This window comes from Tympanuchus pallidicinctus, unplaced genomic scaffold (assembly GCF_026119805.1).
Source record: "Tympanuchus pallidicinctus isolate F22 unplaced genomic scaffold, pur_lepc_1.0 scaffold3, whole genome shotgun sequence".
In the NCBI taxonomy this organism is placed as follows: domain Eukaryota; kingdom Metazoa; phylum Chordata; class Aves; order Galliformes; family Phasianidae; genus Tympanuchus; species Tympanuchus pallidicinctus.
Window position 1 is genome coordinate 69,369,289 of NW_026294747.1, and position 26,783 is coordinate 69,396,071.

The window sequence follows — 26,783 nt, forward strand, 5'->3', positions numbered from 1 at the left end:
TCGCCCCAAAACTTGTTCATTTGGCCAGAGCATAAACTCTAACTAACAGAGGAGAAGTGGTGGAGCAGTAAACAAACATGTTTAGCACCTAAGGCACTGCTACCCTCTGTGGACTCAAAGAGTTCATTAAACCCTGCCCTGTAAACTTATGGACCAGTTTTGTCTCATGCTGTCTGCTCTGCCAAGATCTTGCTCTGTAATTCCCTAAATGGGACATGCTCCTGAACATTCAGCCTCAGCAAGAGCAGTAGCAGCCCAGCATAACCAGTGGTCTTGCTATCATAGGAGATAAACTCCCATGTATGCTCTGTAGGTATGTATGCAAAATTTCAAGTAGCCATGTGATTCCCAATAAGTGAGCAGTAACTGAGAGGTCTTTATGAAACATTCACAGAAATACAAATCTAAATCCAAACCTCTTGTATTTTTACATCTCTTTCTATCTTATGTTACAACATATTTTGAGTAAAACAGCAGTTCTGAAGTATGGGAAGCTATCACGCTTTTCCTAGGATAAGATGTGGTTTAAAAAAGTAAGATATCTACATATAATTATCTCATTTTTTCCATCCTTCATATGTTTTTTTTTCTCTGTGCAATGGGCTTGTGTTTATCACAACCTAGTCCCAGGCTAAGTGGCAGCCACCCTATGCTATTAACCTAAGCTGTCATATATTCTTTATAGATTGCAGGCCTTAGAAATGCTTTTGAAGACTTGAATACAGTCATTAGGCTTATTTTGTGCTCCTCGAGCTGGCAAATCACGCAAACCTCCTAGAAAAACATAAGCTAGTAGATCATAAGCAGTCACTTGTAAACAGCCTTTCAGCTCTCAGCTTTTAAAGATGAGTAGATGAGGCTGTGGTTGAACCCAGAGAGGATCTAAGAACTTCTCCCTTCCAGGCTGGAGCTGCCATTCCTCCCTGTCCTGAACACTGGGCAAATGAAGGGGTAATACCTCACACCGAGGGTATGCAATACATTGACTTCTTGCTCTGTCCAACCTACGGCCATCAGCCCAAGGTGACAGACCTTGCCTGAGCCTTCCTTTCGCAGATCTTGAACATTTTCTCTCCCAGGGCAACAGTGCAAACCATGCTCCTGAAAGCCATCTCTTGTGGGCACCTTTTCTCAGCTTTTCAATGTTTCATTTTCTGCACATGCTCCATACCTGCCTTGTAGTATGCTGGGCTGTACAGGTCTTCCTGGGCTGCTTGAAACCAGGCCTCATTTTCCCAACTACTCTGTACGCACCAGTGTCAGGAGGCTCCACTGACTTTCTGCCTCAGCATGTTTGGGCTGGTTTCTTACAGAGTCCCTTTACAAGCTCTTTTGGGGGAAGTTGCTGCTGCTAATTAATCTTGCAGAGGGCCATTCATTCATGGTACTTAATGAGCAGTTACATTTGATCACTTCTGTACTGATCAGTGTTGGTCACTCCTGTCTCAGAAAGGGTAACTTCTGTCTGACTCACTCATGCTTTGGGGCTATAAATTCTTCTTTAGCATATTAATGCCGCTTTGTAGCGTGATATTTGATGGATTAATGTGTATATTATCTATAGCCTACTTTCTTTAAACTCAGCCCAGGAAAGCAGCATGCTTTGCTCTCTCTGGAAATACTGCAGAATGCTTTCATTTTCAGTCATAACCACATTTAGACATACTGCTGCTGTTTTAAATTGGGGTAATGAAATCTTGACGAGTGTTTTGGACAAACACAACACAAGCAATAACAGAGACTTTAATAAAATGAAAGGATTTCCAGGGAATACCTTCATTTCTTCCCTTCTCCAATTTAATTCTTTCAGAGAATAATCAGACCATAACATAAGACTAAATTCAAGAGATGAAGTTCAGCTGGAAAAGAAATAATGTCCATAATATGTTTTCAAATGTTGTTCGTTTGTTTGAAATGAGTTCTGCGAGTCAGACTTGTATTTCTTAAGTACTTTATAAGCAAAACCACTTTGCACTTGGAATACCTTTTCATCTAGGGATCTCAAATAATTTTTGAGGAAGGGGGAAACAAAAACTCTTGCTATTGTTCACTGCCAACCAACAGCAGGTGGCTGAATCTTTCAAGACAGCTTTTGAAATCCAATTCGAGTGCCGTGCATGTGTGTGTGGGGGGGGGGGGGCAGGTTCACTATATCCATCCTATGGCCTAGTGCATGGATTGTGCAGGATGGCCACGTCTCGCCATTGAGAAGCTGCAATGTAGGAGAGGTCTAAAGATTTTGTTGGCATTTCAGGGCATTTGGCTGAATAACTAAAGGTGATGTATGAAAATAACTTTTTTGTTAGCAAAGTTTTAGATCAGACTTCAGTCCACATGATCAAACTAACCTTCACGTAGGTCCAGAGAATCTCCAGATGCTCCCCTTCCCCTTCCTGCATGGGGAATAAATAAAAAACAGTCAGCAATGCCAAAAGCACTCTGTCATCCATTTCTGCTTTGAAGGCACATGTTCCTTGCTTGCCTTACTCTTTGGCTGTGGTAACTCTGGTGAGCTTCTGAATGGGCAGGGTATCTGCATTACACCTCATTTCATTGAAAGGATGAGAGTATCATCTCCTAAGTCCCAGAGCCAGTAAAAAGTCTTAGAGATGACCACTTGTCCCACTGAAACAGAGAAGAGGAGAGAAGGGAAAAAAAAAAAAAAAAAAAAAAAAAAAAAAAAGCACCCTTTATCCATCATCACTGCTGTCAAATGTGTGTGGCATGTAATGCAGTAAAGGAGCAATAACTGGGGAGAGATTGGGGTCACTATGGGAGTTCTGAGTCAGGTCCCACTGAAGGACATTCACTTCCAGATGAAAGACAGGGCCCTGTACTAGAGTTCACCATGTTCTGCTATTTCTCTTGGGTGAATAACTTCTAACAGAGACCTAACAAAGACCTATCAAAAGTCAGTATGAAGATGATGAGACTGTGTGCTTCATTAGTACTTTTTGTATTTGAATGGACATTGGGGCAATTAACACAGGGCTCATTACACAAGAATTCTGGTCATTTGCTCTGATTATTCATCACAGTATTTCCACTGAGAATATCAGAGTCTGTGATTAAGTACAGGAATAATTTGTGTGGTTTCTTCATTGAGAGTTCTATCACCTTTTTTTGGGTCTAATTGCTTTACAGCCTTCATTCCTGATTCACTCATGGCAAATACGCATAGTGCCTTGCACATAAACTGTGCTCTTCAGATTCTGGTTGAGGTTACAGTCATGTTCTACTACACACCAGTAGATCCAACTGAAAAGAAATTAAAGTAACAGCTTCAAGGTCTAGCAAGGTCTAGTAAAACATTCTGAGAACAATAAGATCATAGAAGCATAGAATCACCAAGGTTGGAAATGACCTACAAGATCCATAAGGGATGCTTGCTTTGGTTCTGGACTGATTACCAATTAAAAAAATAGAAGTTAAGTATTACAGAATGGCTTTAGTGGGCCAAGCCAACCTCTATTTACCCTTTGTTTTTGACAATAGATTCAGGATGATTCTAGAAAAGGGTATAAGAACAATATAAGCGGGAACTGATGGTTCTCAGGAATGTTCTCTAGCCTCCATCAGCAGATCCTTTTTAAGCCAGTTAAATGGCTTCATATTTCATACCTTAAGGTAGATTTACTTCTTTTATATTAATTTGTTCGTTATACATAGAACGAGAGGATTAATTCATAGTCCTTTTCCAGGATAGAGAAGGAATCAAATAAGTCAGTTTCTCCAAAGAGCAGTATTAGTGTCTGCCTATGGTTCCAGCCCTCAAGTTGGGACCTCTTTCCACCTCACCTTGAGCGAGATTGAGAATCACTATTTACTGTGATGCTAATGTTTTCCTTTTCCCTTTCTTGTCTACTTCACTACTTTGTCTCCAAAATCTCTGCAGCCAGATAAACTTTGAGACTTTCAGATATGGAGACATAGGTTGCCCTTATCTAAAATGTGCCTAGGGGGGAATCTGAGGGCAGCAAAAGGGGTGCCCAATGGGAAAAGAAAAGAGCATATAGCAGATTTTATTTTGGAAAATAGAGCCTCTACCTCATCTATAAAAATCCTTCTCACTGTGAAATCTGGAGGTGCTGTTGGAAAACCTGCATCAAATGTTATGCCGATTTTTGTGCAACACTAAACAACATGAAAATACTTAGAGGGACTTCTTGAAAATGCAAAGGCAGAAGTTGCATAGAAATGAAGTAAAAAAGTAATTTTCTGTTGGAAAGTTGTCTTTTAAGATATAGCACAATGTAAGGTTTTAAAATACAAGGAAATACAAAGACTGCTATTTCCAAATGGCATAACATGAGGAGTAAAATATCTCGTTTCTTTGACAGGCACAGAATGAAATTTTGGGTTAAGTTTTCAGAATCTTTGACCAGAAGTCAGTCTTGTGTTCCTAAGTCACTGAGTTTTCACCTCTGTTTCAAAGTGTTGGCAACAGTTATTGTGTAGCTGAAGGTCTGTGTTGAAAAGATACGGGTCATTTCTGCTAAAGCCCATGCAATTATGTATGTTTTCAGACATTCAGAATAAATTAAAGGAGTATCAGCTCAGTGTTCACAAATGGAATATTTTATTTTTTTGAAAACTGGAAAAGCATTTTGACTGCTTGTTAATGAGTATATGGACAAATCAAGTTTCCCATTATCTGATTAGCGTGGGCGCTAATACATTCTGTCTATGAAGACAGGGCAAAAAGAAATTCTGGGTCCAATAAGTACAAAACTGGAAGAAGTTCTCCTGTATATATTCTGCAAATATATAATTTGCTTTTCCTGCTCAGCTGTAAGCTGATACAAAGACCTCTCAGTAAGAAAAATAATTGTGCTCAGGTCTTGGCAAATGGGAGAGGTGGGATTCAGAGCCTACAGATATCCCGGCTGGTGGGAGCAGAGCAGCCACCCTCCTGCCCCAAATTGTTTCTGAGCTTCACCTTAGCATCCTCCCTTACCTCACCTGGGCTCAGTGAACAGGCTTCCTCAGAAGCCACCAGCTGTGTTCAGTGGAATGGCTCTGGCTCAGCATGGAAGAGCCAGTCTTGCTCCAGCTGTGGTCACTGTCTCCCCTCATCAGGAGCAGGAAGGTGGAGTTCTAAGATCTGATTGTGGACATCCAACAGCCCAGGCAAAGTGCTGAAATGATGCCAGCCTGCTCTAGAAGACCTCTTCCAGTGCCCATTTGTGAGCTCTGCCCAGGACCTGGTGCGCATGGTACTGAGTCTCCTGGGACTACATTCAGATTATGGTGAGCCAGCAACTTCTAATTTAAGAAACAGTTGTTTCAGTAAAGGTTTCCTGGCTGTTGCTATTGAAGTATTTTAGTCTGTGCTAACAGTATCATATTGCTAGCAGGGGAAGTTCATTCTACCTAATTGTTCTAAGTGTGTGATGATAGAGATGGGAAGCTAATTATCTTCATCAAATTGATTTCATTTTGGTTACCACACAGCTATTAGAGGAATGACAATAAATTGTGGTCTCTTTGATCAGGACTGGAATTTAACCAACATTTCTGAAGTCATTAATGTGTTATGCCTCCCCCAGGCTAATGATTTGATTACCATGTAAGTGTACTGGAGCCAAACACCTCAGCTATATGTTCCGGGTGATGGATAGGAAGATCTGAAAAAAATAAATGTTGCACCTAACTACTCCAGCAGTGAAATACAGAGCATTTCAGAATGTTACTGGCAGGCAGGAGAGACGCACACCTGAAAGCTTTGGTACAGGTCTGCCCCAACCACAGCAGGGAGGAGGCAGCCATGAGAGCCAAGGGTGGATCCTACAACTTTGGCTGCTTCATTGTGGGTCGCGCAAGAAAGAGAGGGGGGAGGAATGCTGCCCTGCTGCTTGGAAAGGACTGGGGCCTTCCTTGGCTGGATTTTGTTCTTGGGAAGCATAGAAAACAAACCCATATTGGAGTAGTGCTCTGTGGGATTTTACTGTAGTGTTTTTAACATTCATTTTTGAAGTGACAAGAAGACAGGTTGCTTCAGGTAGCGCGCATGTTTTAAAATGTGTGTGTGTATGCTTGTTATAAACAAACATGTTACTAACCCAATTATCAGTTACACACCATAATATCATATGACATAATAACAGATTTACATTTATTTTTATACGTTCTATTAAAAAAGTCTAGCTGCTATCCTTCCTTATTCATTGATAAAGAAATCATGTGGGTGCTTTGATCTGTTCAAAAACTTTGATGCTCTATGCTAAGCTACATAGTTCCAAACATCCAGGGCCAGCCAGATGGTAACAGTAACTGATGTTTGGAGGGTACCCTACCACTTGACTCATTCCTTGGGCACAGGGTCATTGCATATAATCTCTTTCTCACTGAGGCAGAGCCCTTTATGTTGAGTTCTATGTGTAGGTGGCAGGAAGGCTCGTGGGAAGCTGTTTTGCTCAAAGAACATGTGGTCTTGTGGAGGCACTGCTTATCTGTGGGGCATCACTATGGCCAACTTAACACACCGTTGGCTTTCTATCAGAAAGAGATGATTATATAAACTGTGTGATTCACTGCTGTGGTAAGGACAAGGGGTGGAAATACTATGGATAATAACATAAAAGAATCAAAATTGTTTGAGTTAGAAAGGACAGTTGAAGGCTATGTAGTGCAACTTCCCTGCCTTGAACAGGGACACATACAGCTCTGTCAGGGTGCTCAGAGCGCCACCCATTCTGATCTTGAATACCTCCAACAACAAGACATCCACCACACCTCCAGACAGCACATTCCAATAAGAATATTTTGAGAATAAGCATCTGACCTATTGTACAATCAATGAATGTACAGATGTTCTAATTATGAAATACACCAGAGAGTTTGGCTAAGTAGTTACTATAACAAAAGAGAATAGATAGAATGCTCACCTGTATCCTAGGACTTACTACAAAATGCCAGAAGAGGGGATCCTCAGAAGAGATCCTTCCCCACTGGTAGTCAGCTCTTAAATGGCCCTAGGAAAGGCGCAGCCAGGCTCCACCTCTTCCGGCAGCACAGCTGAATTGCCTTCACCTGTGCCCCCGTGGCTGACTCATTGCTCACCTCAGGAGATCAATCAGAGGTTCAGGCTGTGATTCAGCAGTTCCCATACACTTATGTATAAAAAATCTGTTTCTAGGAAACTAATCTTCAGCTCTGCCCGTGAAATGCTATAGGAGTGCAGGGAGTAGGTAGGGCTGTAAGGCTGCTGCTTGTCTTAGTTTCAGCTGGGACAGAATTGTCTTCTTCCATGTGTGATATGATGTTATGTTTTGGTTCTAGGGGAAAATCAATGTTCCTGACATACTGATGTTCATAACTGCTGTGAAGCAGTGCTGTACAGAGCCAGGGCTGTTCTCAATGAAAATCCCAAGGAACTGGGAGGGAACAGAATTAGGAGAGGTGACTTAAACTGGCCAAAGGGATATTCCATACCGTGTGACATCATGCAGAAGTTCTGAAGGGGGTGGGAGGACATCTCAGTCTCTTCTGGAGCTTGGGGGATAGCTGGGCATCAGCTGGAGAGTAGTGAGCAATTGCTTGTGCACTTGTTACATTCAGTTCTGCTTTTTTTTTTTTTTTTTTTTTTTTCCTGGGGGTGTGAGCAAATGACTATGTGGTGCTGAGGCACCTGTCAGGGTAAGCCACAACAGTCCTCCTTAGATTTGGGTTTCGCAGACCATCCTGCATGCACTGATCAGCATTCCAGAAGTCTGGCCTTGTCTCACCAGCATCCCTGGAAATGCCAGTGTTGCTGATTTAATGCTAGGGCTGGGATGACTTCACTCCTTTCCCCAGAGCCAGTGCAGAGCATTGCTGTGCTGACGGAGCATCTTCACGAGGCTGTGGTTTCCCCATGGGTGTCCCAGAACGGGTCCAAGGCAGTCAGAGGTGGTGAGGAAAGACAAATTGTGCAGCGTTGCCAAATGAGGGGAAATAAGGAAGAAACTACTGGTGCTTGAGGATGAGGCTGTGGAACAGGAAAATCCCCTCTGTGCCCCACTCCTCCCTGCCTCCCACAGCTCCTCAGCCTTTTGACCCTCTGGAAAACGGCTTCAACTCTCCAGCCTTAGAAGCATTTATCATATTTTCTGCTGTGTCAGTTTTCTGCCAGCTTAGTGATTTGAAGCCATTTGGGAGAATGGCAGCAAGAGGGCAGGATGTGCAGGAGGAGGGAAGAGAAGGGAAAAAGGGCTTAAACAGAGAGACACACAACCTCTTATACCTATTTTACTGGTAGTGGGGGCACTGGCCAAATGATGAGCCAATGTCTTGATGAGGCACACGGGAAGTAGCTCTTAAGCAAATAACATATATTTGTATATATTCGCAGACATACACACAAATACATAGATGCTCCAAAGCCTGTGAGCTGCAGGAGCCCCTTGGATACACTGAGAGCTTTTTCATTTGTAAGCAGACCTGGGGGCAGCTGGTTGGTTTGCTTCTTTTCCTGGGCAGCCCCTACCATTTCCTCAACACCAGCTGCTGCTGCCAGAGCCAGGGGAGAGGGACGTAAAGGACTGAAGGGCTCTGGTCTGTTAATTTATTGTAATGAATATAAATTAATGCTGTTTTCCTTTCTTTGGCTTGCAGTTATTAAAGGCCAGGAGGGCTCATAACAGTGCTCTCTTATCACTGGTGACAATAATGCAATAATCACCCCTGATGGTTCCTATGGCCCTATTACAGGTGAGGGAAGCAGACACAAAGGCTGAGTGAAAGCAAATGATCACACCCTCTCCAACTGCTCCAGGCACAACCCAACCAGTCTGGGGGTCTCCAGGTAACTCTAATACCCACCGTCTCCAAGTTGGTTCATCCCCACGTGGCATAGAACATCCACAGTGTTAAGATAGCACCATAGAGGATGGAAGAAGTATCAGTCTGTTGATCAGTGATGATAATACCAGTAACTATGATGTCAGTAGCTACTGCATACCTTCCTGTAAAAGATGGAGTGCCACTTACTTTAAAATGTGTTTTTAGTTTCCTTTGTTGTTTTTTCATGTGTTGTTTTACATTTGTTTCTATTAGCTAGCAGGGTACCCCAGCAGCACTGGACCTATGTGTCACTATGACACTTAAACATTGGGACTGATGCTACTGCTTTCTGTTGGGGACACTTGGAGCAAGAGACAAGGAGGAGAAAGAATCAACATCAGAAACTGAGCTTGCTTATTAAAAAATAAAAAAAGAAGAGAAACATCTGAAAATAATGTTACAGATCTGCTCCCATGACAGAGGTGCTGAACTGCTGTGCCATGTGTGAGATCACTGAATTGTCCTTCCCATCTTCTCATGAAAGACTAATCTTCACTGCAATGGCTGCATAGAGCTTTCTCCCCATGAAAACTGGAGGAAATATGACAAAAAAGGTGAAGAATTTGAAGCAGGATTAGAGTATGGCACTCGCTGGCCAATCCTATAAGCACTAAAATGCTTCACCAGTTTAATGTCATTTCAGAGGGTAATCCTCAGCCAGCCTTGTCTAGAGACACTAGCAGGCTGCTTTGGCACTCAGTGGTGCAAATCATTGAATTGCACAGTGAAGTACAAGGAGAAGGAATGATGAAGTGCTTTCATGTACCTATTTCATCTGACCTTAACACCCTGGCTCCTTCATAAAGTGAATTCTGCTCCATTACAGTAGTCTGAGTCCTTTGAAGACAATGGAGTTATGTTAAATTAACAGTTATACCTTAGTTTGATGGTCTTGTACAGCAGTGGGCCAAAATTATGTTTTGGTACATCTCAATGACACTTTTGGGATAGCATGACCTCTGCATCACTCCTTCAGTGAACAAGGGGATATTTTCAGATTTAGTCAATCTTTGCTTTTGCCACACTGCTTCAAGAGAGATAAGTAAGCAGTGAGACAAATGTATAGACAGATTACTACTTCTGATCTCTGCATCACTCCTTGAGTAATCCTCCCAGAAGATAAATGAATATTTTAGGAAAGCCACGTACATAGAAAATAGAGCTAAACTTGTAGAACTGAATGTACAAACATACTCCCACCTGTCCAAAGGTCAGAGAGTTACTGGGACAGGTGTGAAAAAAGAGCCGCAACAAGGAAATTCAAATGCAGAGGTTCAGATGGCAGTGACGGATGATTCCTGTTTCCACTGAGTACAGGTGCATCAGGCCTAGGAACCAAGTTTTTGCTCTTCCTCACGGGAAAGTTAAAGCCTACACCAGATCTCATGTATGCCCTTTTCCCAATGAAGTGTCCTAGAACCAGCTAATGTGTGTTTTTTGTTCTTTCTCACACCAAAAAGTTATTCAATTATAACGAGTAATTTAGCTTCCTCCATATAATGTACAGTATTGTAAATGTAAAGCGTATCCTCCTGATACATTTCCTTCAAAGTGCCTGTTGTTCTGTTGACTTTAATACTCTCTTGTCCCTCTAGACAGCAGCATGAGCCGTTTATCAACTGAGTTACTTAACAAAGAGGAGCCCTCCTCTTTCTCTCAGGCATAATCTTGTTTTGAGAGGAACACAGGTACTATGTGTGGATGAGTCTGGATAGGTCTCAAACCATAGAGAGGATCAACAGCAAGCCCACAGCAGGCAGCCAAGACAGGGCATATCCAGAAGATCTGTTGACTCTAGAGAATATTTAATGTGAGAAGCTGAGAGGTTGAACAGGGGCTTGGTATCCAGCAGTGTAGAGTTTAGGTGTTGACTATGACTGAAATCTGTAGTTGAGGAGTGCAAGTCTCACTACTCTGGGCAAATGTCCAGATTTTAGGATTCTGTGGTGTCAAGGGTGTGATAGCATGTAAATCATGTTGTTACTTCTGCAAATGTTTCCTTTCACCCCTGGTTGTTTTGGTTCCATTGGGTGTAAAGGAAGGAGCTGCTTCTCTCCTCGCTGAGCACTGCTGTGAAGGTGTCTGTTCAGGGCCAAAGGAGAGTGAAGAGGACCTTTTCCTCTCCCAGGCAGAACAAGGCTTTCATGGTCTGCTGGAACTAATTCTGTATCACAATGGAAGTTGATAAAATAGAACATAAACTTATCTAATTGATGATTTAATTACCAGGAAAGCCAGACTGAATGAAGCATCTGAACAGAACCATTTCATTTCTGAAAAGACAATGATTACTAATCTCCTTTCTCCAAGGCCAAATTATTTATTCAGGAAGCTTTGGATTGACAAATTCGATATGTGTCTATATGTATGGATGTGCTTCCATGTCTTTCTGTTTTTTTGTTTGCATTTTGTATGTGTGTGTCTTTGCATCCAAACAGGCTGTCACTATGCTTGAAAAAGTCTCAGCTTTTCTGTGACTTCACACAAATTTCCACTAAACTAGTGTATCCACATGATCAAGCTGAAACCAACCAAATTAATCAGGGCTAAGGGCTGGAAAGTAGGCATAACAATAATGAATCAAGAGGCTTAAAAAGCTTTTAAATTGCTATTTCATTCTTCAACACACAAGCAGGGCTATCGAGGTTTAACTGCAGCAGAAGGACTTATTTATTTTATTTTAGAAACAAGCACTTCTCTCAAGCCCTCTGTTAGCTGATATACCAGCTTGTTCGTGTTTTATGTTGTTGTTTTTCCAATATACAGTTGGAAAAGAAATAACTGTGCCTGATGATCCTGGGGTGGATGCCTGTAAAGTTTTAAGTGCAGTTCTGGTATTTAGCCTTTAAACTCAATGAGATTAAATACAGAATCCATCCATATAATTTCCTCTGATGACTGCTTTGTAGTTGTTTTCAGCAGCCAAATCACATCACAGTGTCTGCTGTAGTTGGGCACTAGCAGCTGATTGTGGAGGGGAAAACAGGCTGGGAACCACTTGTGGTGAACTCAGCTATGGCCAAACTGCCCAGGTGTGGGCTGAAGCTCCCAGGATGCTGGGAAGGCTGGCAGAGGCCCCCAGATGATGGGGATCAGGGAGACATGTACGGCTGTCACCCCCTTCATGGTCCACATCTGCAGTGGTTGAACACATCCCCTCTGAAGCTCCTCTGTGGGGCAAGCTGATGCTGTTATCAAACAAGCCAGGAATTCTGGCATTTATGCTTTTGGCCATGAAAATAATGACAGCTTCACCACTTTGAGTGTGGTTAGTGACACAAACAGCCTTATTGGTATAGCTTCTTTCTTAATGTTCTGCTGGCTCAAGCATCCTTGCTGATAGGGATATAACAAGGCTGAGGTGAGAGAAGAGATGATGGGATTTGCTTCACCTACATCCACAAAAAGTGACATAATTTACATGTGAAAATAAACTTTGGGATCTATAAATACTGAGAATCTGATGCTTTTATTATTCAAGTCACAAGTCCAGCGTGGATGGATCAGCTCACAGTGGCAGTTTTGCATGAAAAAAACCTCACCCTGTAAATTCTTTCCCTCTCCTAGTTTTCCCACCCAAATGTCTAACAACAGAGACCCAAGCTAAGTAAAGGCAACTGCCGCAGTGTCTAACCTTGAAAAAAATGATGTGCATAGCCACTGAGGATGTCCTGCTGTGCCAGGAATGGGATGGCCCATGCACGTCCAGCATCAGATTCTTCAACAAGAGCAAAGAATTGCTGTGGGGTCCAGTGAAGGGGCTCTCTGGAAGCTGTTAGGCTCAGTTTCATCTTGGAAACAAATCTTCAAATCTTTCTAGAACATTTTAACTGTTAATTGTGTGTATATTTTGACAGTGGGTACTTCTGAAAGACTGGTAACACTGGAGATCTCTGTAAGGACTGGCTGGCGGAAGTAGTTTCAGCACATAAAGTGATGCCTAAGCACTAAAGTGTGTGGAACTTTTGCATAAATTATCATATGGGCTCAGTGTGTGATTCTTGTCTGCCGTAACTAAATACTTAAAGCTCTACTCAGAAGGAAACCAGGGCCACTCTACCGATGAAGTGGTCTGAAAAGATGCACTGACCTCAGACCTTTTGTTAATCACTTCTGTTTTCTTAAGCAGTTATAGATAGCAAGTCACGTGGAGTGTGAGTTTGTAAAGATGTATTTTCATTGAGAAAAAGTTTTCAGAGTAACCTGGAAATAAGTTAGTGGCAGTCTCAGCTCAGTTATCGATGACCGTCCCTAGAAGGCTTCTTCCCGACCAGCAACCATCAATGTAAGTGTATGTTTCCTATGACACACCAAATCCAAACAGAAAAAGAACATGTTAACTAGAGATCTATTATGTGTGTGTAAAAGTATTAGTGTATCTTGGAGCATTTGCAAACTGGTTTCTAAGCCACTGTGAAAAATGGTCAACAAACAGTGAAAGAACAATTTTACTTGGCATTTTATTCACTTAACAGAAACATTCACTTATTAGGTATCACTGAAGTGCAATTTACAGAATTTAGCAGCAAATTCACATATGTAAATTTAGATTTATTTTCTCTTGTCCTTTTTGTTTCTTTTTTTTTTTTATACAAATGTTACAAATGTACATCCATTAGTACAGTATTGCCATTCACTCATGCGTGTTATATACAGAATCTTCACTGAAAGATTACTACTGAGCAAGTTTTCCTTTGCTTCAGGAAATGTTGCATGTTGGTCATGCATGTTTCTAAGTGCTGGTCCCACCACGCTCTATCGCTGCACATAATGAGAAGAAGTAGACATTGAAGGTCACGTTCAACCCTTGTGCAAGTGGAGGCACAACTCCATTGCCTTCAGAGGGACCAGCTGATGCCCACTAGCAAGGGGAAGTTCACTTGGATCCCCATTGCACCTGAATCCAGGATTTCATTTATGTATTTCTTGCAACAAAGGATAATTAAATCTTGCCACACTTTTCTTTTTGTCCTTAAAAATAACCTGGTGCAGCCTTTTGTTGTCACCTTAGCTGCAACACCAGCCTGTGGAGCTTTATGCATTTGTTGAGTGGCCATTGTGCTGGGCCTGAAGGAGAGCAGGGGAGGGCTGGGAAATGTAAGGAGAAGCCTTGAGGTCTCTTGTGTGCCAGGTAAAGACTAACTCGAAGAGGAAAAGTAGAAGACATTGCTCCCCCATGTCCTGTGGGTCTCTGCCCTCATCCTCCTCTTTCGCTTTCCCATGGCTTCCCTCCCTCATTGGGAGCAGCCCTTGCAACCATCACCACTAGCATCACCCACAGCATCTACTGCACCACTGGCCGTGGTCATGGCCCCGTGCCCTCCCGGCGCCCTCCAGCTGCCCAGAACTTGTGGGTGCTCTGCAGCAGGGATGGCTGTGCTGGAGGAAAGACCATGTAAACGAGTGAGAAGCTCCAGCAGGTGCCAGAAATATTCAGAATGCTAACCGGAATGGCTGAGAAAGTAGTCAAAATATTGACAAAGTGGGTACCACAAAATGCTTCCATTACTGAAAATGTCTTGGGTATTTTTTCTTTTTACTGTTTCTACTCTAAGGATTTTTTTTTATTATTTAAATATTTTTGGTAGTTAATATGGAATGTATTATTTTGCTGAAAAGCTTTCTGGAAGGAGGGAGCTTTGTTTTATCTAATTTAAAAATTCTAGTTTATCACAATTGTTTTTATACAAGACACTATAGATACATCTTGCAGTTTATAATCTAAAAATAAAATTTCATCAAAATACTGTAGCTATTCTATTGTGGGCATCAATAAACAATGTATTTACTGTATATGGCTCTCCAAACATGATAAATCCTATACAAAGAACATCTATCTTTATTGATAGGAACAGTTTCTTATGTAAAGGAAATTACATGGAAAAAATGAGCCTTGTGTCGTTTGAAAAGTAACTCAACTTGACAGTTCTGAGAAAATACCAAGACAATTATCACAAATCAGTAGCAGCATGTTATATACAGGTTTAAAGAGAATCACAAGAATAAAAAGAAAACAGTAGTTATATACCCGCAAATCCTGTCATTAAAAAAAAAAGAATTAAAACACAAAAGAAATATGCAGGGCATTTGAAGGTTGATTCTGCAGTGGGACCATCAAAGCTTGTTTCTCCCACGACAGTATCTTTTGCATTCTGATGAAATTTGGGGTGATTCAAAAATGAGATAATATCAGATCCAGTTACAATTATACAGGAAAGATTACTTGCCTCCTAACTGAAAAACAATAATATTTGTCATTTATACAGAGTTAGAATCTGGAAACTCTTACATGGAGAGGAACCTTACTCAAGTTTGTAGTTCTATCTACTGCACTTATGTCAATTGGACAATGTGCAGAGGTGAAACTCACTGTAAAAGTGACAGCATCTGGCTTATCTGGGACCTGGCCAGAACACTCTGTTCCTGCCAACTTCTTTAGATGTGAAGCATATGTTATTATCCCCATTTTGTGGATGGAGAAACTGAGGCAGGAAAAAGCCAAGTACCAAATGTACTGCCTAGTTTGGGATGTCTCTGTTGTGGATACCCAACACAATTAGTAGCATCCTGAGCTCACATTGACTTAATTTAGAGCAGTGGGTTCTCAGGAGCTGTCAGATCTGAGGCCCTGGGTGTTGGCTCCAGCCTGAATGATTTCCAGCAGCTCCCTGATCTCTGGATCTGGAAGCATCCTCACAGTGGTCCTACAGCCCAGAACAACAGAGAGCACCAGCCCCAGTGGCACTCCAGTGAGGTGAGGGACACCCAGTTAGTTTATAAGGGACATACGTGGTGTGAATAATTATAAAATAATTCATATTTGCAGTGTACGAAACTCGTGGCCAGGATCAGAGGTATGGTGGGAAGTAGTATGTCCACGGCATCAGAGGTGCACTGTAAACACCAAGGGAAAGTTGATGCCCAGCGTTGTGCTCAGAGCCAGCAGTGGGAAGCGGAGCTTAAAAATTCTGCATATCTTCAAGGCCCAAATTCTTTGTCACAGATTTAGGCAGTGAACAGGATGATTTTGCATAGAGGTTCAACACCTTTATTTGTGGATGATTATGGATGCCCAGAGCCCTGCTGAGTGCCTGGGGTGCTTCCATCTCTGCTTACTGTTTTCCATTATTCAGTGATGACTCTTGCACTGACTCTGTGAGGGAAAACAAACTCTGTTTGGGATCAGCCAGGTGGCCTGCTAACACCTCAGATTGTGAATACCAACAGCGATAAACTATGACAAGCAAAATCTTTGTGGGTGCATCTCTGTGTGTGCATTCTAATGTGGGCAGGTGCATTCTTGGGAAGGGATCATGAAAAAGCAATTTTCTAAAGTCGACTTCAGTGCATCAGACACATTTATATTTATGTTTTTCCAATACAGAATTAAAAGAAAATATTTCTGTGGAGGTTGCTACTAAATACCAAGTCGCTTCCATTCTCAGTCCTGCCCAGACTTCTCACCAGTTGATTCGATCTGGTCGCATAGCAAAGGTGTTGCGTGATTTACCCAGTCAGTAGAAACTGATCTTGCTCTGGGGGTTTCTTTACCCAGGTGCCCAGCCCGGCTTTCTGAAATGCCTTAAACAGCTGCTGCTTGACAGCCTGGTATGTCTGAGCCACTAGCTTCGCCTCGCTGTACATCAGTGGCATGTCTCCATGGCTTGGTGTTCGTGTGCTCAGCTGCAGAGCAAGAGGCAGGGAAGAGAAAAATAAAATAATAATAAAAAAATCAGCCATCGAGCCAAGAGAAACAGGAGGTTCAGTAGCCATATAATGTTCCTGTCTACGTGTCATCAGCGACAGACAAACTATCACTGTGCTTTGTGTGTTTACTTTTGGATTAACAACAACGACAAAAGTGGAAGCATTGAATGCCTGCAACACCGTTCCAAACCATTGCAAAGTGCAGGAAGGTAAACAACTCTGCCTTGGAGCGGGCATTGGCAGCAGCAAACATTCATGTGCTTTACAAAAAATCTACCTTTTGGCTGAGGTGATTTTTAGAAAAGAAAGGGGAAAATCCAGTCTGAGAATTTTTTTAAATGATGTGCTCAGGTTAGCTGAGCAGCTTTAGGTTCAAAAGAAACATGAGCAGATCACAGGAGGAAAGGCTCTTCACGTACTCTCCCTTTTCCTTCTTGTATTTGTTATTGTCAGAAATGCAATGAGAACTGCCCAGAATGGGGCAGAAATTAGCATCTGGATCCATGCTGATGGAAGAGTGAGCACTGTGCTGTCAGCCAGCCTGCACACACGCCTGGAGCACACAGAGATTGCAGTACCCTGAGTTGTGCAGAAGGACCAAACAGCCTTTTCCGACCTGCCAAAGCCTCAGCAGTACCAAAACAGCTGTGAGCCTTTGACATGGTGTGAAAGAACCCAAAGTTAGGAAAATGCCCTAGAGCAAGCAGGCAGGTGAAAGTCCAATGTTTACAACCCAGTGAAATAGCACCCTGTAGGAAAACACACCATCAAAGCACAGCCTCGGCAAGTAAACAACACTGTTTTTCTTCTCTGTAAAATGGGGAAATTCTGAAAGAGACTCCAGGAAAGGGCAATCATGCAGCCTGGAATGAGCTGATCTGGTTTGCTTGGTGCCATGTGTTTGCACTCCATGGGCCTGCTCAGCTTTGAGACGATTGGCACAGCCTGTGCAGGAGGTGGTGCTCCAGCCTGAGGGTAAATGGACCTTCCTGGTTGGCTTTGCTGGTGGAAGTGGCTGCAAACTTTCCTGCCACTTCTCTGCCTTTTTCATTTATTTCCCCATTTGAATAAGGTTTGGGCACTTAATAAAAGAATCTATTTCTTGTCTTCATTTTCTAGACTGCAGGACAATTCTTGACAAACCTTCATATAGCAAAATAATGTTATATCAGGGAAAGAAGGTGAGCTGGAGAAACACTAGGTGTTTTCCCTGCTGCTCCTCTTAGAAGTAGTGGAGTCAGTCTTGCTGACTCGGTATCTGGGTGCTCCTCTCCCCCAGCACCTCCTTGAAAGTTCAGGCAGGAAGAGAAACATTGACTCCAAAACAAGAAGAATGACAGAAACAAAGGAAATATCTGAGATAAGCATTTAGAAAACAATGTGCCCCCTGCTAGATGGCCAAATTCTATTCGTGTAAAATCACAGTATTGATTTGAATTGCTGTTATAACACCCTTTTCTTTTATTTGGTTTTGGACTTTGTTTACAGAAAACATTCTTAGGCCCATTTCTATTTCAAAATTCTGATATACCCACATCTCCTTGACTTTGTGTTTCTCGAGTGTTGGCAAGCAGAAGGCTCTGAGGCATTCACTCAGCCCTGGCAAGAGGCTCCCTGCTTCTCCTTTACTTCCCTTTTATTCTTTCATTCCTTTATTCCAGATGAAGTTTCTTCTACTCATTTTGTGAGCTAGGCTTCTCTAGGCTTCACCCTGTAGCTTTAAGCCATCCATCTGTCCTGTTACTGCTCCATCCATGGGAAGTGAAGTGCAATGGCAAGTTGACTTTAGCGCTATTTCAAATAAGGGATTTCATAGCCCAGCTGTCAAGGAGTGGTTGTCATTTTAACTAAGTATAGCCTATGTTTTAATACTTTTAAATTGTACTGGTGCTGAGTAATGGAGCCTTCGGCATCTGGTCAACTCACCTCTTGCGGAGCAGCTGGGTATTATCAGTATTAAATGACACATCTAGGGGAGTGGGGAAGAGAAAAGGAATAAGCAATCCATAGCACCTGCTTTAATCAGCTAACTAGAGTGAGACTGGGAGCAACTGAAGTTGGGAGTTTAAATTGCTGTGTGGCAATGAAGTGATGCAGATATCTTCAAGGCCATGACAAATACTGCTCTCAGTTCCAAGACTTGGTAGGTTGAGGACTCCTCTTGGAGACAAAGAGATACTTGGAACAAGACATGAAAAAATTTTCTGCTGTGCTTGACTGGACACTCAACATTGCTTGTTTGAGCTAGAAACTAGTGCCAGGGACAACCAGAACACCCATCTCCCTTCCAAACATGCCTAAGTTTCTGCTGTTGGCTTTCTCTGAGTCCTCAGCTACCATAGGATCTTGGCTCCTAGTAACCTCCAGCCCCACCCAAGCCCCATGAGGAGGAATGCTGGATATCTGTTGTGGATGCACCTTCATCATGTGATTCCCAAAACAGGGTTGACTACAGGGTAAGGATCATCCCACTTGCTGCTGGCAGCAGCGTCCCATCAGTGTACCAGGCCTACCTTGCCATGAAGCTTTGCCCACCGAGTGAAGAACATGTGCTTGCAGAGCCGTGAGGGGCTCCCGCAGTTCCTCTTCCCTGTTGTGGCGTTGATAACCTCCAGATCGGCGTTCCCCACAATCCAATTCACACTAAAGCTGGGAGACTTTCCAGGCTGCCGAGCGTCAGCATGACTAACCCCTGGTAGGAGAGAAGGACACCAGTATCATCTAGATCTTGAAACCCTCAGGGGCTGATAATTTGTGGTGATTCATTGAGGCACATGAGATGTCCTTGGGTAAATACACTGACCTGAGCTGTTGTCACTGCTGACTGTTACTAGTCTGAGCACCTCAGAGAGATAATTTAGCAATTCCTGTGGATCTCTTTAACTTGGTAGGGAAAAAAAAATCGTTAATCTGAGGAAAGCTATTAAAATCATATAATGGTTTAGGTTAGAAGAGTTCTTATAGATCATTAATTTGCTCTATCTGCTCCTTCCAGCATCGTCCCTTCTGTCCTGGGAGGGAGTTGAAAGAGCCTGGCAGGACTGAGCCCACACAATGAGAGAAAGGTGACCAATAAAGGGAAAAATTGCTTGGCACAACTTCTTTGTGTTGTGAAATTGCAGAGACCCTCTCAATCACTGGGACTGAACTCACTACCATGTAGAAGAGAATTACAGCTAAATCGTAACCTCGCCCAGAATTTGTAAACATATCCATGTTGTATTAATACCTTGTTTGATTTTTCCTCCCTGACATAACAGATCTGTCTGCATCTAAAATTCCAGTTCACCTAGGCAACAGGATATAAACTGAAAGCCTGAAAATCAGATAGCTCCTGGTGCTATTGAAGCCCTCTGTACAGAACAAGATCAGAATCTAATGCTTGATACCACATACAGTCTCTGTAAAGATAGCACCCAAAAGGACTGAGTGCCAAAAAAATGTGATAGCAAACACGCTGCCTTGTGAAGCTGCCACAGGTCACTAAATCAGCCAAAATGCCATGAAAACACCAAGCAGAGGAAAAGGAGAGGAGGCACCAGGGACAGAGCAGGCTGTGGTATTCGTCAGTTGGGAATTGGGGGGATGTACACTCCATCCTTTGACCACCCCAAAGCTCTCTCTGCTCATGGTGGACATCTGTGAGAGAAGGGTTCTTGTCTCAGTGCCTAGGAAACCCTCTGTGTTGGTTCAGCTTTCTCTCTTTCTCATTCTCAGCCATCCTATATCAGCTCACGTATTTAAGTAAGTAGAGGATATTTTCACATCACTGTCTGAGAAAAGGCTTCAAAGCAAAAACTGTGAGACTCATGACAGCCACAAATGGGGGCAAGCCTGGATATATTCTATGTTGGTTTTGATCCTTTCTGTAATACTTTTCTTCATATTTTTCTTTTGACAACTGATTGTTCTGACTTTGTTTGAAAGGTAATTCCCAAATAATCTAGATCATTTTCTCTCCTTTATGTAAAATATCTTCCTTAAAACCAACACAACAAAGAATACAATAGAAGACTGCAGGAACTTGAAGGGATAGGAGAGTCTTTGTACAAACAATATGAACTTGAGCATTGTGGAATATGAACTGAAATCTGTTCTTATTCTCCTCTCCCTCCTTAAGCCTCATGCCTCTTCACAATACACTTTAGAAGGGCCTGAATCTTAAGAGAAAAGGAAATAAAAATGAAACAGGGCTTTTCTTTCTTCTAAAACTGCACCCAAGAGTAATTCCAGCAAATGAAAGGATTTCCATCCATCTGGGACTGCAGTGAGTGGAAAACCAAACTGATTATTTTTCTGTGGGGCCAATGAGTTATTTCAGGATATCTCATCACACACTCTGATTCTCCTCTCTAACAAAATGCTTGTAGCGTTATGATGAAGTGCCCCAATTATTGATGTCCTTATAATTGAAGGACTCCTGCAATTTAAAATCCCTGGCTGGTTTGATTCCTGTGAAGAAAGCGGGAGGCAGAATTGCCTGGTTGAGGCTGCTGAAGTCTGTGATGAATTCAGTATGGCTTTTGATAGCTGTCCATTTCCACAGCCACCAAATATGGTGTTGGCACAGTTTTCCATCTGAAGGAAATTCAGCACAAACCTCAGTGATGTGAGTTTTAAGCAGGGCTGCAGCATTGGCTCCTTGGGACTCCAGGGGAGGAGAGATTACAAATAATGGCTTTAGAGACAAGAACAATATAGACAGAGAGAGACAGATTCTTCCCAGTGCTTCTCACAAGCTGAAGAATACCCACAAACACATCCAAAAGCAAAGCAAAAGCTTTTCCAACAGGGATCTCAGGGAAGGAGGAAGCCAGCCACGAAGCATGCAATGATACCAGGTACCCTTTGATGTTCTTCTAACTCCCTTGAAATCTGATAATTATTTGTAGACATTAATACATATTTGAGCCATTATGTCTTGTCTGCAAGTCCAATCCAGCAAAACAATACTATTCTATGTTTAACTCCTTTATTGAATTTTCAGTCCTTCAGCATTTCAAGCTGAGTTTGATATTGATCATATGGGTGGATTGCAGTGAGTGAGGGCTGGCAGAAGTGGCTCAGGAGATGCAGACACTTCCTGCAAGCAGGAATGTGTTACCAAGTCAACAGACAGATTTGGAAAAGGAGGAGATTTTTCCTTCCTCCCTCCTGTTGCTTGCAGAGGGAAGAAGGGACTTAGTGGTGACCATGATGGACTGAGCCAGAAAGGACTTGGTGGTGAAGAAGTGTTTCTGCATACCTGCATTACACAGGCTTTGGCTGGCTGCACTGAAGGGCTAAAAATTGAGATGAGCTGTTAAAACAAGTTTTTTTGACCTATTCACCTCATAACACATGCATGCACAGTACACTTACCAGATGTACTAAACCACACAGAACCTGAGAATTTCCCCAGTGGCTAAACTATCACTTCTGCCTCAGTCAAAATAATTTTGTCACAAAGACACATAAAAAGAAACAAACAAACACCAAAGCGAAGAAAGTTAAAGGACAAAACAGCACTGACTTAGGAACCTAGAAGACTGTGAAAGGCAATGTTATCTTCCACTAACACAGCCCATCCTCCCATCTCTGTATTTCTTTCTCAGTGCATTTATTTCTTAGTGAATCCTCTTGAAAAGCAAATGTCAATGCCAAAGAGCAAAATAATGTTGTTATCCTGTACAGAGCTGGTGGTCTTCAGCACTCACATGCTTCTTGAGGTTCTGAAGACATTTGAGGCTTTGAGGAATTTGTGCAGCGCAGCTGGGCAGTTATTGTCTGGAGGGTATGGAAGGTAGGACAGAGATGGGAGGGACTAGAAATGAAAGGAATGGTGAGCAGGGGTAGGAAGAGGGGCTTAGAAGAAGAATGGTGGCAGTAGAGGAACATTGAAAGATAGCTGCAAGCCACAGAATGGCTCACACAACCAGCAGGATCCTCAGTAGGCAGCCCCAATGCCTCCTAGAGGTCTGACGAGCAGTCAGGACCACCTGCAGGAGCCATCAGCTCTTGTTGGATGGCCATCTGCTGAGTACGATTGTTAGTAAGTACAGGAGCAGGAGCTTCATGTAAAAGGCACTGATAGAAATGCTGCACTAATGGCTCAAAGATATGAACAGTGGTTCTCTTGATGTTGCACATTTGTGCTGACACTGGGTGAGGGAGGTGGGATGAGAGACTTAAACCTAAAATGTATTAAAAACTTTCCTCCTAATTTTTAGAGATCTTTTACTTAGAAATACCTTTTTTCTTCCAGTTGGTATAGTAGCAGTTTTCCTACTTAACTTATACACACTACTGAAGTCTGTTCTGTTTGTGAAAGAGAAACTGACTTTAAATGCATGTTTCTTCATTCTACAATTTAATACTCAGTGGGAAAAAATGAAATCATGGCTAATGGTTTACTTACAAATATGTAAACTTTCCTGTTGGCGACCTGCACAATTAGTGATGGGAGAGGGGCTTGTTTGTCATGCAGGCAGGTGTTAGCTTACCACTGAGAAGAAGCTGATTGCGCCGATATGAAGCTGGCAGCTGACCAATGTCTTCTATTCTATGGCTCATTACCCGAGAAAGGTGACCAGTATGATAGAGGCTTCCCACAACGATGCTGTGTAAGTACATGGGTTCGATGAAAGAGCTGAGAAGAGCACCTTGGAGCCCAAGGATGTTCCATCTGGAAAAGAAATTTAGAAGGGAGAAAATACTACATGGGTGAAGGAATGGCCACAAGAGAGCTGCCCTGGGAAAACCTGCAAGGCTAATGTGTGGGGTGGAATATGAAGGGTGAAACCTTCCCGTTCTTGTGCTAGGAGGCATGAGGCACACTGCCCTGGTGGATTATGATATGCTTTCAGGACCAGTTGCCCCAAAACAATGGTTTTATATTACTGTGATGCCACTGACTCAAAGGACATATTTCTGTTTTCTTTTATTGCAACCGCTAGCTTCCTGTGGAAGCCTATTTTTTGTACATGCATTTTGGTTTGACTGAAGATCTTTTGGCATGTATTTAGCAGAACTTAATTTTTTCCTGCATCTGTATTTTTTACACTTACAAGGGTAGAACTAAAATGAGTGCTTTTGTTATTGTATCTTTCTTTATCCATTATTCATTATTCTGTGCCACTACATTCCCATAACTGCACAACCAAGATGCTATGTGACCTAGGTCGAAGGTCTTGTGAATAATTTTTGAAAACATCACAGACTGAGATTTTCTTTTCTTGCACAAATGGTCAGACATGTATGAAGATATGTATAAGAATGAAATTCTGTTCCTGAAGACAAAGCAAGAGTTACATGCTAAGGCAATGTGTTTGTAACCAACATCTTAACCTGCTCTAACGCTTTCCCAGTGATAAGCATTCTCGCCTTGTTGCTGTCTCAAAATGTGCAACAAAGTGATGATGGAAACCTTGGGGCCTTGGATTTGTTAATGACTGAGCTCCTTGTCACTGCTGGTTGATTAGTTTCCAGAACTGTTCATCATTTTAATATACTACATTTTACATCATGCTAGGCACAAATATGCATGGATGCTCTCTTACCCTTGGATAGTATTTTATATGTAAGTTGAATGCTGTCAATCTGTTTGAATAGTTTTGAGTTCAGGAGTTCAAACTGAAAACTTCGGAAAATGTGGTTTTGCAGAGCATATTTTGGCTCATTAAAAGCCAAAATACTGGCAACATTTGGAAATCCATAGCTGACTGAAGAAAAGGATAAGAAGTGCCTGCTATTTAGGGCAACATCCAGTAGCTGCCATGCTAAATAATGTGTTTAAAGTGCAATCTCCATCAGCAGCAAGCATTATGTAGCTAATTTCTTACATCATTGTTCTTTTCATTAATTAACATTTCTCAACTGTTAGTGCAATTATTGCAATACCTCCATGCTGTATGTCTCTTTTCATGATTAATAAGAAGTCATTATATTTCTCTTTCCTGAAGCAGTCAATTAACACGGAATACTTTCCATTAATTACTGAATGTTTAAAACCAGCATGCTGTACCTGGAGAGCAATCTGCTCTAAGAACCTGTGACACCAATTGCTTTAAAAAGTTCTCTTTAAATTTTATTCCAAAAACACAAGCAATTTAGCTGGCTATATTAATTTGCCTCCGAAGCAGGGCTGTGAATGAGAAACATCTTTTAATCTCATGCAAGAAAAGGCAGCCATCTGGCTGCTGAGGATTTCAGAGTCAGACTCTCCCTGTCTCCCTCTGTAAATGCAGGTCATTAAAGTAATGTGTTCATCTACATAAAACTCAAATGGAATATAAAAGGTAATATTTATATACAAACAATTTAGTCCCACAATTTAAACAGTCATTGGTTTTATGAAACATTTACTTTAGTCAATCAGATTTGCATAACTTCAACTGGGAAAAAATGTGTGGTCATTCCTTCAAATAACATTGCTTTTAAAGGAAAGAACTAGCTGCCTCTTTGAATAAATATGTTAACATGATGCAAAATTAATAATGCAGGCTCAAGAAATAGAGCTGAACTCAGATAACAGCACTATGCTTCAGATCAGCTTCTGAGGATGGTAAAGAAATTAGACAGTGATGTCTTTGTCCAGATGGAAATTTGTGAGATCTTGGTTTGTTTGACATTTCCCCAAAAATATCTCTTGTAGATTTGATTGAAGGAGAGAAAAAAGTACAGCTAAACAGAAGACCAACATATGTTCAACACCATTGGAATTTTAACAATATGCATATCACAAGAAACAATCTGAGCTTTATTTACCAAAACAGGGGATTGTGTTCAGATCATAAATTACAAGGTAATAGTGATTATTCATTTAAATGAATTGCAAGAAACCTGCATTTTCTTTAGGTAGATTTCTCTGCCTAATTCGGAACATGTTCATCCTTGCGTACAAAGGGATTCAGATGTCGATGAAAGTACATTATTGGAAATCATGGCATAACCGTGATCAGGTTGGCCTCTGTGTGTTAAAAGCATTTCACAAACAATTCTCGTAATGCTTCTGGGAGGTAAAACCCAGTCTTTATATATGTTTGGGAATCAAGATGGAAAGGCAGCATGATCTGCTGAAGTCTGTATTTGGCAGCAGAGCTAGAGTCCACAGTTCCTCAAGAAAACCCGTCTCAAAAGAAGATCCCATCAGGTTTGAGGGAACAGGAAAACCATATGTCAGCAATGGTGAATTTTGACATCAAGGTATAAATAGCGCCGGGACTGACTGGATGGAGGGGTCACACCAAAGAAACAAGGGGACACATGGGGCACAAAAACAGCTGAGCCTGATGAGAAACAAGTGTTGTAAAAAAGGCTGTCCCAGAACGAGATAGCACCCTATGGTATAAAGCACAGAGAAATCGAAGAGGTGCTGACACCAAGAAGACAAGGTTCTGAGGGGAAAGCAGCGTGGAAGGCTTACTGGCTCTCTCTGAGTAACACCAAGGCTGTTGTCCTCCATGGTGGCAGTGGGGAGAAAAGACAACAGGAATGGCACCATTATGCTCAATGAGTGACACACTACTGTTTGCTTCCTGGTTTGATACGGCCTTATTTTGTCAGCATCCATTCAGGGAAGAGGGATCCATTCGTCCTCTGTATTGTTTATCTCTTGGCCAACAAACGTGGATACTACACTGAACTGTAACAACTAAACGTGGCCCTTTGAAGACAGAGCACCTATAGGATTATTTGTAGTTAGATGATAGGGAAAGAGCAACAGCGAGACTATCCTAACATTGTTCGCTTCTGAAGAAATGACTTCTCTGTAGTCTGATTTAGGTGCACAAAAATAGCTGTGCTCCCATCCGTGACAAAGTACTCACTTCAAATGCAGCTTTTCAAAATAAAATTATTATTCAGAGCAATGCAGTGTTACATTTTGAGTCCTTGATATATGACAGTAACTTTTCTCCCTATGAAGAAATATGCTGGATCATTCTGAATTTTCATAATTATGAAGGATTTTAAGGATTGTTTTCAAGTCTGTGCATCTTTCTAATAACTTATATGCTATACTCTTCTTAATAATCCTTCCAATACAGAGAAAATCAACCCACTACTCTCTTAGTCACAAATGGTTCTAAAACCCCCCAAAATCTACAGCAAGCAGGATCAACAAAACTAAATGTCTTCCCCTTTTCACTTACATATGGGAGATTTTGGTACCTTAAATGGAGTGAAAGCACACTTTTCCTTTTGTTCAAACACCGGATATTACTGAACTGTTTACAAAGACAGAATTCTGAGTCCAGTTTCCAATATAACTAATC

At 41.9% G+C, this 26,783-nt stretch overlaps 1 protein-coding gene across 2 annotated transcripts in view; it reads right to left on the reverse strand.

The window, feature by feature from the left end:
* Nucleotides 1-13,264: 13,264 nt before the first annotated feature.
* The window catches only part of ADARB2 (adenosine deaminase RNA specific B2 (inactive)), a 292,099-nt gene continuing 278,580 nt past the window's right edge, over nt 13,265-26,783 (reverse strand). For both annotated transcript variants that reach the window (XM_052696091.1, XM_052696090.1), the window contains 3 exons: nt 23,013-23,194; nt 19,044-19,222; nt 13,265-16,506 (listed from right to left, as the gene is read on the reverse strand). In XM_052696091.1, the coding sequence (XP_052552051.1) occupies nt 16,330-16,506; nt 19,044-19,222; nt 23,013-23,194 (538 nt within the window). In that variant the 3' untranslated portion in view covers nt 13,265-16,329. The remainder of the gene's footprint in view (nt 16,507-19,043; nt 19,223-23,012; nt 23,195-26,783) is intronic.